This window comes from Lycium ferocissimum, chromosome 2, assembly GCF_029784015.1.
Source record: "Lycium ferocissimum isolate CSIRO_LF1 chromosome 2, AGI_CSIRO_Lferr_CH_V1, whole genome shotgun sequence".
NCBI classification, from domain to species: Eukaryota; Viridiplantae; Streptophyta; class Magnoliopsida; order Solanales; family Solanaceae; genus Lycium; species Lycium ferocissimum.
Genome location: NC_081343.1, coordinates 70,759,533 through 70,773,919, shown reverse-complemented (window position 1 = coordinate 70,773,919; position 14,387 = coordinate 70,759,533). Strand labels below are relative to the sequence as shown.

The following is a 14,387-nucleotide window of genomic DNA, read 5'->3' as shown; positions in this document are numbered from 1 at the left end:
TTTATCCCCATACGGATCCCCCAACTGCTCCTATATAACTAGCCAATTCTGTTCACTTTCTTTATCCCTCTAAGCCGTTTTCAAATTATTGTATTACAATTTAGAAGAAACATTAACCCACCAAAAAACCAATTAAAATGATCAAGTTGAGGTGCAAGAAGTTCTTCAGAAGCAATTCCAAGGTTGCAAGTACTACTAGTGCTGCTACTGCCGCGGCAGCATCAGGTGGAGACGCCAAATTAGGTGGTGAAATCAAATGGGAAATGCGTCCAGGTGGTATGTTGGTTCAAAAGAGAGAATGTGCAAAGAATGATGGAGAATCAATCATCACCCTTAGAGTCTCTACTGTTTCTCAGTGGCATGACATTTCTATACAAGCTACTTCATCTTTTGGTAAGTAAAAGTTTCCCTTTTTTGGTCACTTTCCTATATAGGGCTAAGAATGGCAAATATGTCTATTGGGTCAAAACGGGTAAATTTTTTACACTGGTCATGATAAAACTCACTTTAAGTTAGAGTCATAGCTGGAATTTTGAGTTTATGTGCTCTAGATTCTAAGAAAGAAAATTAATAGATTCTTGATAAATTATTTAGACATACTAAGTGAATTTTGTTAATACAAATAGAGAAGCAAAAGGGGTTGAGTCTGCCAATGTTTTGTTTTCTTAAGTTCTTCCTACTACATAATTCCCACCTTATAAAATTTGATTTTGTATATTTAAGTTTTCATATTACGACCTGCTCTGACCTGATTGTGTGATTTATTGGTCACAGGAGAATTAAAGATGATACTGGCAATGGTAACTGGTTTAGAACCAAAAGAGCAGAGGCTATTATACAGAGGAAAAGAAAGAGAGGATTATGAATATTTGCACATGGTAGGGGTGAAAGACAAGGACAAAGTGTTGCTCTTTGAAGATCCAGCTATCAAAGAGAGAAAACTTCTTAATTTGGCTGAAACAAGTGGACGTGTCCAGGTCATAGGAGGATCCACTTACCGCACCATTTGTGTCTAAAAAAAATTCCTATTAGTTACTAGTTAACAATGTGATTAGTCTGCAATATGTCTAATTTCTTGCCTAAAAAACTAACCCCCTCCTCATCAAAAAAATGAGTGATGATGGATCAAGAATGGTGATAAATATATAGTCACCAACTTGCCCAAATTAGGTTAGGTTGTTCTTGTTTTCCTATGATGTGTTAGCAAATTTTATATGCAGCCCAAGTGGGGTTTCCATGGCAGCATATATGAAAATGTTTTAACAGGTGCATGTCTGCATCATCTCGATTAGGTTATCGAGTTTGTAAATTTTACTATAGTTTTTGTCAATATTTTTGGTCCTTTTTTCTTTTCAGTTTAATCTTCACCTATCTGAAATTAATTAGCCGATGAATTTGAGTCCTTTAACTTTTCAGTTTAAGCATCTACTATCTGCAATTAACTAGGTTGATAATTTGAGCCGCACGGAGTAGGTCCACTAAGGAAGAAAATGTTTCTAATGTGATATTCTTCATTCCTAGAACTCAAATATAATCTCAGACATTTGGTTAATAATTGAGGGATATCAACCTTTCCATTATACCATCTGATGGTCCCATATTATGTGGTTCGTTTGTACAAAAATGATAAAGGGCTTTTAACACATTTAGCCGCTTGTCCAAAAATAATTACTGTAGCTAGCTGAAATATACAAAAAAACATTACTTTATGTATAAATTTGTATATTATAAATTAATATACATAAAATATATATTTAGGAGTCATTACTTTGGTGGACGGTTATACAGTTTAAAAATTCTATGAAAAATGATGGTCAGCTAAGTAACGATTATTAATAAAAGAATTCCAATCATTCCTTTAATTTTTAATTTCAGAACTCAAACCCGAAATTGTGGTTGTTTTCGGATCGGGCCTCTTAGGCCGGCTACGTACATATAGATATGGGGACACAAAATAATCGAGTACAGGCGTGCATTATTTAATAAAATGAAAAGTTGAGCCAAAAAGAAGAAAAAAGTCCCCACATCCAGAAAATATTCACCTTTTTTTTTACCCTTTTTAATATCAAATATGGATTGCTTAAGGAGGATCGATAAAGAAGAAGCTAAATGGAGTAGAATTTACATTTTACAAGTGAATGATATTTTTTAAAGTTTGAGCGTGATGCTTCATTTTAAGCAGCAAGAGGGACCCCAAATTCACTAGCAATTGCAAGTTGATTATATTATTGAGATGTTTGACAATCTGGAAAGCAACATTACATTGGTGACAAGTCTTAATTGTTTTCTATTTAGATAATCGTTTGGCGTTTGACATAGTTTGGTATGTCGGTTTCTAACTAATTAAATAACTTAGTTCTGCAATTTCCTCATACTTAGAAACCTTACAAGTTTTCTATTGTCTAATAAACTGAATGAAAACTTTCTTCTTGAAGCATGTGGTATAATTTTGTTTTTGAGGAAAAGCATGTAGCGTTCTACTACTCTCTTTTTTGTTTCTTGGAGAGGTTAGTGATTCGCCAATTTATTAACATTACTTATTACACGCCTAATTTAATTAATAAAATTAGGTTGATTTGGCGAAATATTTAAATGTAAATTAAATTGACCCATAAAAAATTTGTCGAAATATTTTTAGCAAATTCTTTGTCTAATACATTATATACAGGCATAATAAAAAAAACTTTTTATATAACATAATTAAATAAATTATAAAAAGACAAGCAAAAAGATTAAAATTTAGTAAAAATTGAGCGAATCGGGACATAAAACATTGTTTGACCAATCCGTGGCAACTGAGACCAAAAGTATTGAAATTTTATCCCTGTTTGTTCTGTGGGCTCACGAGAAGAAAGGCTTGTCACCATTAATGACTATCTTATTGTAACTTCCTACTATTTGTAACTATCCTTTTAATTATTACCATTCATAGCTGATTTCTGGCCGATTTGTGTATGTTTTCGCATGTATTTGTTGCCAGCAAATACATGAGGATGCGGTAAAAAAAAAAAAAAAAACAAGTTCCTTGATTTTAGCCTGTAACGGTGATGGTATTAAATCAGATATTAATATATTTTTTTACCTTCTTTTCCACAAAACCAACTGTAATATTCCCTTTCCTTAGACGTTTCTCTTCTTCCATGCATTCTTCAACATTCAAACGTAAAAATTCAAATTTCAAATTAAATCTTCAACACTTTCTGAAAATACATTAACAAAACAACACGATCAATCAACAGCCAATGTATTTGAAGTTTTCAATATTGATTTCATTTTTTATTTACCATGTATTTGATAGCATAACTAATGTATTTGACGTTTCCAATCAAACTCCATGTATTTTATATTAAATATCATGTATTTGTGTGGCTAACAATTTGCATCACCCATGTATTTAGTGGTAATGTATTTGAAGTTTTCAATATTAATTTCGTTTTTTATTTACCCATGTATTTGATAGCATAACTAATGTATTTGAAGTTCCCAATCAAACCCCATGTATTTTATATTAAATCTCATGTATTTGTGTGAGTAACAATTTGCATCACCCATGTATTTGATGGGATTAATTTGAACAAAATACATAAATATATAGAAAACTTACCATGTATTTGCGTCACCCGTGTATTTGAAACTAGATGAGCGATGGAATTAATTTGAACAAAATACACAAATATATAGAAAAACTTACAAAAATACACCACCAACCACAACAATTGGTAGTTATATCATAGAACATACACAAATACATATATTTTTCGTCTTCTCAAAACCCTAAAAAACTTTCTCTCTCCCCTTCTCTCGTGTGCGCGTCATAACCACCACCATGGCCTGAAGCAAAAACAATCACTTCCACCAAGTTGATTTTGTGGAAGAATAATAACACAAATAGCAAAAATTTTACGAAACAAAGGAAATGGGATAGAACATTAGTCTTTAAGAACTTTCTTTTTCCTTTTTTTTTTGAAAAAAAAAAAGAAAGAATACGACGAATCTTCTTGATTGGTGAGAATGGAAGTGAAATTTTTGCAGAAGGGTGAAGAGAGGAAGAAGACGATCATAAAAGGTAAGAAGTTATGAAAAAGGAGAGAGAATGGTAATGTATATTGAGTGATTAATATTGTTACCATTAAAAGGGGATATGGGATTGGGGTGCTAATTTTAGGTATATTTGTGAAATGGTAATTCAAAATTCTTGTGTAGCTATAATAGTTAAATTAGAAAAGTATTTAGTTATTATTAGTAATTAAAATAAAAGGTAGTTATTACCACTAATTATGTATTAGAAGTAGCTATAACGCATAAAAATTCCTTATTTGATATGTTGATTGTTGGGTCTTCCTTTACTTTTAGTGGGCATTTGGACATGATGAAATTCCAAATCATATTTCAAATTATGATTTCAAATTTTTTAAATGTAAAAATTAACCCATAAATTTATATTTTATAAAAATAATTCATAAATTAATAAATATATTTACCAATCATTTTTACCAACTATTTATATCAAATATTAAAACATCTAAAAGTTGATAGTATATTTATAACAAATTTACTCTTACAAATCATGTGAGAGGATTATATTAAAAAGTAATTACACTAAATCATGTTCAATTTTTCATTTTATTGAACTAAAATTTGATCAAACGATATTATATCTTTTAGAAAGACTTTGTAGTAGCGTATTAATTTTATTATGAATTATGACTTATTCATTTAGTAAAATTGTATAAGAATTAAAAAAAAATTGATGATTTTCACAACTTATGAGATTTTTATGTTTATAAGAAAAAATAAAACTTAAGAAATCTAAATTACATGTCCAAATGTAATTTCAATCATAATTTCATCTCATAATTTCAAATCATGTCCAAACGGCTCCTTAGTCCTTGTTAGCTGTTACTTGTTTCGACTCCATTTTTCCTACAGTTTAAAAACTATTCCAGACGAAATCGCTTTAAAAGTTGCTATCTTATTTCAATTTACTCTCTAATTAATATTTGCAATGTCAAAAACACATTTTAATAGAATGGATTCAAATACCAGTTTGATCTTTATACGTAGAGAAAATTTTGAAACAGGTCCTCTGGTTAAAATTGTTCATGAGTTTTACTATTACACTGATTCAGCTGTGATACGACAAATTCAGATGATAATATTCAATCATTAATCACAACTCACAAGGAAAATTACAGAAAACATAAAAAGAACATGAAACGACACTCAAAATATACAACCTCACAATTTATTAGTTATTACTACTACAATTAACATAATGCATCCACTTTTCTTATAATTATTATGACTCAAAAGTCTTATTTTTCTTCAACTTCGATTACTTTGGAGTAAGGTTTTTTAACCTCCTCTTTAGGGACAGTCACAATGAGGACACCATTCTCCATGGATGCCTTCACTTGATCTGCCTTTATATTTTCTGGAAGCCTAAATTTCCTGCAGAAATTTCCTCGGTTACGTTCCACTCTATGCCACTTGTCTATTTTCTTCTCCTTTTCATCATCAGCTTCAGCTAATTTATCTGCCTTCCACTCCCCACTAATTTGTAGTATTCTTCCATTGTCCACTTCCACTTTGACATCCTCTTTGCTAAGCCCTGGTATCAAGATATAATAATCAAGCAATTAGACGTTTTCTCCCTATAATAATTTTTGCTTAATTAAATGAGATGGCCACAAAATTTAGTTACATGATATCAAAGTAGGTAAAAGTTTCTTTTAGCCAAAGGTTTGTCGTAAAACAACCTCTCTGTCTTATAAAAGTAAGGGTAAGGACTGCGTACGTCGTACCTCGTCAGACTCTACTTATATGATTACACAAGATATGTTGTTGTTGTTATCAAAGTAGGCAAAAGATCATAGTTTTGAATTTAAAAAATAACGACACTTATATGTATCTTACCTAAACAAGTAGAGATTGACTATAAAAATTCTCACTAGTAACGTCCTCATAATTTCAAATTAATTCCCCGTCGTTCAAAAAATTAAAAGTACACTCTTTTTACTATCTTAAACTTATACATTAGTAGTCACACCTTTTAATACTTGCAGTGTCATAATAAAATATAATTAAATAATTAAAAATGTGCTCTCTCTAATAACACAGAATAATACCAGGAAGGTCGGCGAAGAAGCAATGATTTTCAGGGGTTTCTTTCCAGTCAATAGGGGTACTCAGAACTGGACACATATTCATCATGGCAATCATTGGGTCGCTGCTGCTCAATAAACTGCTGATCATCTTTGACATTTTTATTGTAGTTCTCACTCAGATCAACACTGTCCAGCTACTAATTAATTGTATTTCTGCAACAACCTTCAATGTGTCTGGAGCAAGTGAAACTTTGTGGAAGTATATATAGACAACAACATACCATGGATTGTTTAGGAAAAAGGGAGTTCAAATTGGTCTTGAAACTTCTTGGATCTTCTTAAGGTGGATTGAAAAAAGGAAAAAGAAACCAATTAATTCAGTAGCACTTTTTGGATAGTTCTACAAGCTTCGCTCTTCTACTAGTAAAATGTATTAGAAGACTAGAAGGCACTTTCACTTTCATTTTAGGGAAAAGGGTCAAAAATGCCCCTTTCCTTTTGGAAAACGGCTAAAAATATCTTCCATTATAAATTTGGATAAAAAATACCCCTCTCGGCATTAAAGTTTTCAAATATGCCTCTGCGTTAACGGAAATCATCAACACAACTCGATTTTATTTTTAAATCGGATCAAACTACATAAAAAAAATCATATGCGACTAACTTGTTCTCGAGTACTACATCTGGAGCCATTTGGTAGAGGAGCGGGTAACTCATAGGGTTTTTAGGTGGTCGGATTTAAATGTTAAGGGTTTAAAAATAAAATCGGGTTATGTTAGGGATTTCCGTTAAGATAGAGATATATTTGAAAACTTTAATGACAGAAGAAATATTTTTTACCCAAATTTATAATGGAGGATATTTTTAGCTTTTTTTTCAAAATAGATGGACATTTTTAACCCTTTTCCCTTCATTTTATTTGTCCATCAAGCTGCCACATGTACAAGTTCTCAAGAATTGGTTCTTTAATCAAATTAAACATTTCACAAAAAAAAAAAGTCATTCCCAAAGGACATGTTTTATTTTTCTTTTAATTTACTAATATATATAAGGGAGAATATAAATTTTTTATAGTTTTCACAAGAAATTTTTGTCTCTTTTTACCTCTAATTAAAGTTTTTATTACTTTGTGAATCCTCACACATTTTGGTAAATTTTGAGAACATTAAGAGCTTTTTTTATGCCACTAAAATGATGATGTCATGAAAAAGATTAGTGGCCCACAAAGCATGATCATACATATTTGAGTCCCTTATGAGAAAATATTATTAAATTTGATTAAAATTATATTTTTCCTTAAGAATTCATTATAGACACGTAAAGAATATAATCATCATGTCATTCAAATACATTTTTTTTTTAAAATCGTGTGTTTAGTTTGAGAGAACATCTACATAAATATCTTGTAATATTAGGACTTTTAATTATTTATATTTATTTATAAGTTAACTTTATTGATTTCATCGTATAACAATATTTTTGCATTAAATAGTTTTGACATTAATTTAATATTGTAATTTTTTCTGGGTAAAAAATTATAAAGCCCATGTAAGTTCAATTCAAAGAAACATATGAAATTAATTTAACATATGAAAAGCTGAATTTGGATCATCGGAGACTTTAATCTCAAAATAGTTAAGTAAAATAGAAATTAGAAAAGCCATTATTTGATTTTTGTTTAAAAATCTAATAAATAAACTAAAAAAATATTTTCCGTTAACTTTCAGATACATTTTTGTACTTTAATATTTTAGAAGTGTTTTGAAAGTATCAAATTGGTGTTACAAAAATAAAGAAACAATAACAGAAAAAAATTAGAAGATGTCTACAAATTGAATTTTTAAGGTCGGTTCGAGCCCGGTCTTAGCATGGGCCAAATGACACTAGTAATTGATATTATTGGAGCCTTAGGATAGTTACAGGAGTTTTTGTTTTAGTTTCCTATAGCTATATGCTCTTTTAAGTTCTTCCAAAAATCTATAAATTTGTATTATAGCACAATAAAGAAGACTCATTAAAAAATTCATATATTATTCTAATGAATTCTTGATTGATCAGAAAATATGGCGAAACTTTACATGAAACGTCCATTTTTAAGAAACAATATAACCCATGTTTTGACCTAATATGTTAGAAAAAAAGATTATTCAACAAATGGTATAAATTGGAGGCCCTTCATCCATTAATTTCAATGTTAATGACAACAACGGTCAAGGACTTTTTGCTATTTTCACTTTGATTTGAACTCTTGAGAAAGTAACAGTTTATATCTGAACAAGATGAACTCTTACATATCTCTGCATTTTCTCATTTATGTGCCCTGACTGGCAAGATGGTAGAGCTTTTACAATTTTATTCATCGATTGACAAGAATTCCTTTGGACATGCTTCTCCTTTTAACAGTATATATCAAGATATATAAAAACTACAACACACATACTGCTTTTCATTGCATCATATTTAACTGCTCCAATTGAGGTAAAACACACTTCAATCCCTCTTAACAAATCTCCCCTGCAAATCAGCAAAATGCAGACAAGTTAAAAGGCAACATTATTACAATGTCTGATGTCAAGACCGTGATATTTACACGTGGGTCAAATTTGTTCCTATACTATTCGAAATTGAGCAATTTTTGCCCTTTGTTAGATTTATAGTCTAGTCTTACCCCGCGTATAGGAAAAAGTCTCATTTCTTGCCCTCGACCCTTAATGAATCTCCAACATGAGAGTAATTTTAAACCATAATTTTAGGTTAAGGTGATGATATTTCACTTTTTTCTCGAATAATTTGGACATTTGGAGACCCCAAATTTCACACAAGAGCTTCGCTAAAGATAAGAGCAAATACAAGACAATTTCTAACGACAATGGATAAATGAACCAAAATTTTTAAGGGCAGGCAAAATTGAGCAATTTTGAAAAATATATGAACAACCTTGGACTTTTACCCTATACATATTACCAATTGGAGTACCTATTATCTATGCCTCAATTAGTAAACTAGTTGGGACATGTTTTTTATGGCATGAATATTAATGAAGAAAGATGTAAGTAAGTACCTTAACGCGAGGGCGCTTTTCAGCGTTGAGCTTGCGAACTTGATAGCGGATAGTTTTAGAGAAGAGCCTGTTCTGTCTCTTCTCTTTGTACCTCATTACACTCGCCTCCCTTCTTCCAGCCTTCAAATTCAAATCACCCTCTATTTGTATACTTTCACTTTGTTCACTTCCCATACCTTCTGGTACTCTATACAGAACTGCACTGCTTCCCATTAGCCCCTATACAAGAATGAAAACAAAGTTAAAATTTATGAGGTGAATTGGGTTTCAATTAAACTTTAAGTAAAGTTAATTCAGTTTTCATCAAATTCTTAGTATTAGCTAAGTGGAAAAGAGAGACTGAGCCAAACGCTTAGAGACACGAGCATACATATAACCAGTGTTAAAAGGCGGGGGCGTTTTACATATGCCTCGGCGAGGCATAAACCTCGAGGCACGGGACGTAAGCCCTATGGATATTTTATTTTTAGTATTTCATAAAATAATATAATTACACACACATATCTCTGTGTGTGTGTCTCATGCGCTGATCCTCACAAAAAACTAATCAAAGCAATCTATTATACGCCACTTACAACTTGCAATTATAAATAACATAATTTTACAAGTATAAACAATTCAATGAAATAAAAGCTATTATGAAATGCAAATCAACTCTAACATCTTAACTTTCAAACAATAAAAAAATCACAATTTCTTAAAACAATATTACTATCATACTATTTATTTTATCATTGTAAGCAAATAATCAATATTTATCAGTATTATTATTTAAACGCAACTCCTTCATGAATAAAAATAAAATTACTTTCAAATAGCGAAATAATAAAATATGATAATTTTGATACATATAAGACAAAAGACCAATGAGAAGTGAAAATGTACAATCCAGCTATGTATTTTTATAAGATATTAAGTGATATTCACCCTCACGATGTTCTCAAATAGTAAATACGCAATACTACAACTTGTTATTTGAGTTAAACCCGATCTTCTTATTTCTATAGATGAAAAATTATTAAATATCATTCATTTGTTAAACAATTATGAGAGTCAACGATTTTAATTGAAGAATTTAACATATAATACGAGTAAGAACTGTTAGGCGAGCCCCGAGCGTTGGACGTTAGGCGTGTTTAGGGCGCACAGTCGGGCGCTTAGGGCGTAAGTCTCACAAGAACTAAGCCCTGCATGTGAACCCCGAAGCATTTTGTCAGTGCCCGACTTCAAGACGAGTGCTGAAACTGCCTTTTAAAACAATGCATATAACACAACATCTAGAGTGTGTTTGACAGTGCGGAAGTTCGAATTTTTCCTCTATATATCTTGATTTTTTCCCTACTTTTGACGATTTCACTTTCTGATTTCAAGTTGGTTCCTCCGAATTAGCTATATCATTTTTTATGTTTGATTAAATTTGAAAAACAAGTTCTTTTGTATTTTTTTTTTTTTTTTTATAACCAAGAAATCCCTGAGTGCACGGGGCACACAAGGTCCAAAATCTGTGCATAATAGGCCTGTCACTGTACCGTCTCAATTTAAATAGCATGGTTTTGTCTACGACAAAGTTCAAAATTAAAACGTGTGTTTAACTCACACATCACGCACTGTGCTCTTACCACTAGACCGAAATATTGATTTTTTCTTCGTGTTCTATTATTATATGTATTTTACTATACAAGTTTAAGGCTTCCTTAATATATTTTGGTTTTAGACAGCCAATTTCAATAAACCGCCCTGGCCTACGCACTGACTAAAATTACTGCCTAACTACTGCCAAAGACAATTATGTAGCTGTGGAACGAAAATTCACATGTTTTTCTTATGTTTTTACAGAGAGCTACTGTTCCTTTTAGAACGGTTCATGGAGCCCTAGCCTACAGCTTGCAGACGAATAAAGACACGAAAAGTTTCAGCTAATTAAGTAAAAGCGAAATTAAGAGGGCCCCCAAGTCTCAGCACAATTCAAGTGCTCAGTAATTATTGTCAGTACTACACGGCTTCAACATTAACATCTATCGACCTGCCACTTCACCTAAATTTACCAACACATATTTGGTACTCCGATCTTATTGTCCTGTATTGTGGCATTTAGTCGACTCTTTTGTAAATAATATCTAACGTGAAATGTTTTACAAAGACTGTCTTGTGATATTCATGGTTATGGCCTAACAGTTAATAGAACGGTGGTAAAAATTATGAGAGATGACAAAGACAGAATAATACAAGGAGAGTTTAGTTTTGATGGAACAGTAACCCGGTATTGTATTAGTGGAAGACAATAAATACTTGGTGAAATTTGTGGTGTGACCGTAAATCATTTCGTAAAGTTAAATTATTTCTAAATGAAGATGACATTCTTTTTTGAGACAAACTAAAAGAGAAAATGTGCTACATGAATTGAGACAGAGTAAATATACCATCATTGTGAAAGGAAAAAAAAAGAAAAAGGAATCTTACTTATTTGATGCGAACAGTAAAATAAACAAAAAAAACAATAAGTTCAATCTTATTAGTAGGCGTTTGGACATGCAATTTCATCTCATGAGATGAAATCCCAAATCATCCAAAAAGACATGATTTGGGATTTGAAATCATGATTTCAAAAAATATAAATATAAAATTTGATCCATACGTTTATATTTTATAAAAAATGACCCATAAGTTGGTAGATATATTTACCAATCATGTTTACCAACCATAAGTTGGTAGATCTATTGTTCGTACCATGTGGGAGGATTATATTAAAGAGTAGTTACATTACTATTCATGTTAAATTTTTCTTTTTATTGAACTAAAGTTTGATCAATTAATGTTATATTTTTTAGAAAGGTCTTCTAGTAGCGTATTAATTTTATTATGAACTATGATTTACTCATTTGGTAAGATTGTATAAGAATTGAGAAAATTTTGATAGTTTTCACAACTTGTGAGGTTTTTATGTTTATAAAAAAAATTGCAACTTAAGAAATTTAAATTACATGTCCAAACATGATTTTATCTCACGATTTCATCTCATGAGATGAAATCGTGTTCAAATGGCTCCTTAGATTGCTTACGAATGAAATATTTTCACCCAACGAAAGCTATAGTATCCAAAGAATAAAAATGAAAAAGAACTTCATATTTAGGAAGTCTCATACGCCAGAAAGAGAAATTCTTACGCAAAGCTGATTTTGCATAGAGGATGGAAGTAAGCTGACATGGATGGATTTCACGCTCTCTTATCTTATCTTTCTAGCTGACGAAAATCTTAGCCAATTGTTATCTCTTTTGCAAAATTAAAGTTGCAACGGAACATTTTTCTAGGTCAAAACAAATTAAAGCATTTCTATACTACCAATCACTGCTACATATTTAACCCTCTATAATCGCAAAACAAGTTATTTGCCAGTTATTTTTACGTTACTAACCAATGTTTATTAAATAAATTGCTTGCAAATTATATTTTGTGTGTATTAGGTTGTGTAAATATCAATATTTCATCTTGAATTGATTCAAGTCACATATCACATTACATTATGTTTGGTTATAAAAGGTTATCTTTCCTCAATTTGTCCAAACCTAAACAAAGTGACAACCTAAAGATAGCATCTTTTTCTGATATCTTAGTTCCTCATCTTTTAACTAACTATGTAAGATTAAAAAAAAAAAGTAACATTAATGTTACTTGTAACTATAGTTTAAAGGACGTAATAACGTAAATTTCAAAGTAAGGTAAGGAAAACTAACGTGGGGTGAGAAAGGCGTTTCGTAGGCGAGAAAGTCGTCTTGGATATCCGGAACGATCTGAGGAGACTCAGCCTGAAGATAGAGCGAACCCTTATCGGACCAAGCATTCAGTATTTCGTCATAATCAAGCTTTAGTGACAATTGTTGTTGTTGTTGTTGCTGATGATGATGTTTGTTCCTCGGACAACTGCTAACTTCCTCGTCCTTCCTCGTCTCACTATGTTGATCGAACTCAACAACGTCTGAGTAAACCACCCATTTCTCTTCCTCCCTGTGATCCCTCTCTTTGTTTCTCAAAGCCGTCCGTACAAGCTCACCTTGTTGTCCCCTATAAGATAAAAATTAACTCAATCTTTTAGTAACTCGTTTAACCCGCTCAAATTTTTTACAAATTGTGACATCACACCTTTGTTAACTTGACTTAACATATTGAATCTAAATCGACTCATCAAATTACTGGGTCAAATGTTATTAATCGACAAGTCAAAAATGCAACTCAAACCAAAACGTGCAAAATCAAACTATATAAACTTGAAAGAATTTAATCTAATAATTTAAGAATGATATATTAACTTCCCCGTTTTTTCACAAAGCAAAACAAGAAAAAGAGAGAAGGTTGGGTCATATTGGACAAGTTCAATTATGACCTGTTAACCTGTCCCGTTCCAATCCATCTTGATTTAAATAAACTATAGACTATATAAATCGTTCATTCAAAAACCTCTACCTGTAAGTGTCGGCAAATGTCAAGCTCGCCTCCTCCGACGAAACAGTCATGTAATTCGGAACACTAGTACTTATGTTGCTGTCAATTTCATCCTTGGGAGAAACGAGAAGTTCGTTAAGAGTAGTAGCACTGTTTTCAGCTCCAGAAAAGAAGAGTGCTACGTTTTCATCATGGGCAGTACTATCTTTGTCATCCACCAAATTTTCTGGATGCAAAGGGAAGAGATTGAGCTGATGAGAACCCTCATGATGATCATGGTTGCTACCGTTAGATGATGAAGCGACCATATGATCCGACGGTTGAGATTTTTTATCTGAAAGCTCAAGACTAAGACTTAGGAACTTTGGTTTTCTTCGCTTCTTGTTTCTTGTTTTGGATTTACGATTTTTTTTGTATATACACATAACTATCAGATCGATTCACTGTGGCCTTTGTTGGTTTTTAGAATAGTGCTCAACCAAATGTGTGACAAAAAGTATGTGGAAAAGTTGAGAAAAAGTGTAGTGCTTGTAGGGAGAACTTATTGTGATGATGCTTTTGGAGTTTTGGTGATTGAATAGAGTCGAAAGGCCAGTGTCGATATCAGGTTGAACTTTTTGACCCGTGGGAATCAGTGATTGGATGAGAATGGGGATTGTGTTGTTATCTGGATTGCGTTGCTGGTGCCTTAGATTTTTTTCGTGGAGATATAAATAATGGAGTAAGAATAAGGTCAAGTGAGCCTATTCACGTGATTGAATTTAAGATCATAACTAATCAA

General features: G+C 31.7%; 3 protein-coding genes across 3 annotated transcripts; 1 reads left to right on the top strand and 2 right to left on the bottom strand.

Moving 5' to 3' along the window:
* Positions 1–1,355, top strand: LOC132047272 (BAG family molecular chaperone regulator 3-like). The gene is made up of 2 exons (XM_059438268.1): positions 1–393; positions 775–1,355. The coding sequence occupies exons 1-2, from the start codon at positions 138–140 to the stop codon at positions 1,014–1,016; spliced, it is 498 nt and encodes a 165-aa protein (XP_059294251.1). The 5' UTR covers positions 1–137; the 3' UTR covers positions 1,017–1,355.
* Positions 1,356–5,082: 3,727 nt separating this feature from the next.
* LOC132047271 (class I heat shock protein-like) lies at positions 5,083–6,425 on the bottom strand. Its single transcript, XM_059438267.1, has 2 exons — positions 6,129–6,425; positions 5,083–5,611 (listed from the first exon to the last, which is right to left on the bottom strand). Exons 1-2 carry the CDS (start codon positions 6,262–6,264, stop codon positions 5,316–5,318), a joined length of 432 nt encoding a protein of 143 aa, XP_059294250.1. The 5' UTR covers positions 6,265–6,425; the 3' UTR covers positions 5,083–5,315.
* Positions 6,426–8,443: 2,018 nt separating this feature from the next.
* Positions 8,444–14,156, bottom strand: LOC132047270 (uncharacterized). Its single transcript, XM_059438266.1, has 4 exons — positions 13,628–14,156; positions 12,901–13,228; positions 9,169–9,387; positions 8,444–8,621 (listed from the first exon to the last, which is right to left on the bottom strand). The coding sequence occupies exons 1-4, from the start codon at positions 14,029–14,031 to the stop codon at positions 8,598–8,600; spliced, it is 975 nt and encodes a 324-aa protein (XP_059294249.1). The 5' UTR covers positions 14,032–14,156; the 3' UTR covers positions 8,444–8,597.
* Positions 14,157–14,387: the final 231 nt, after the last annotated feature.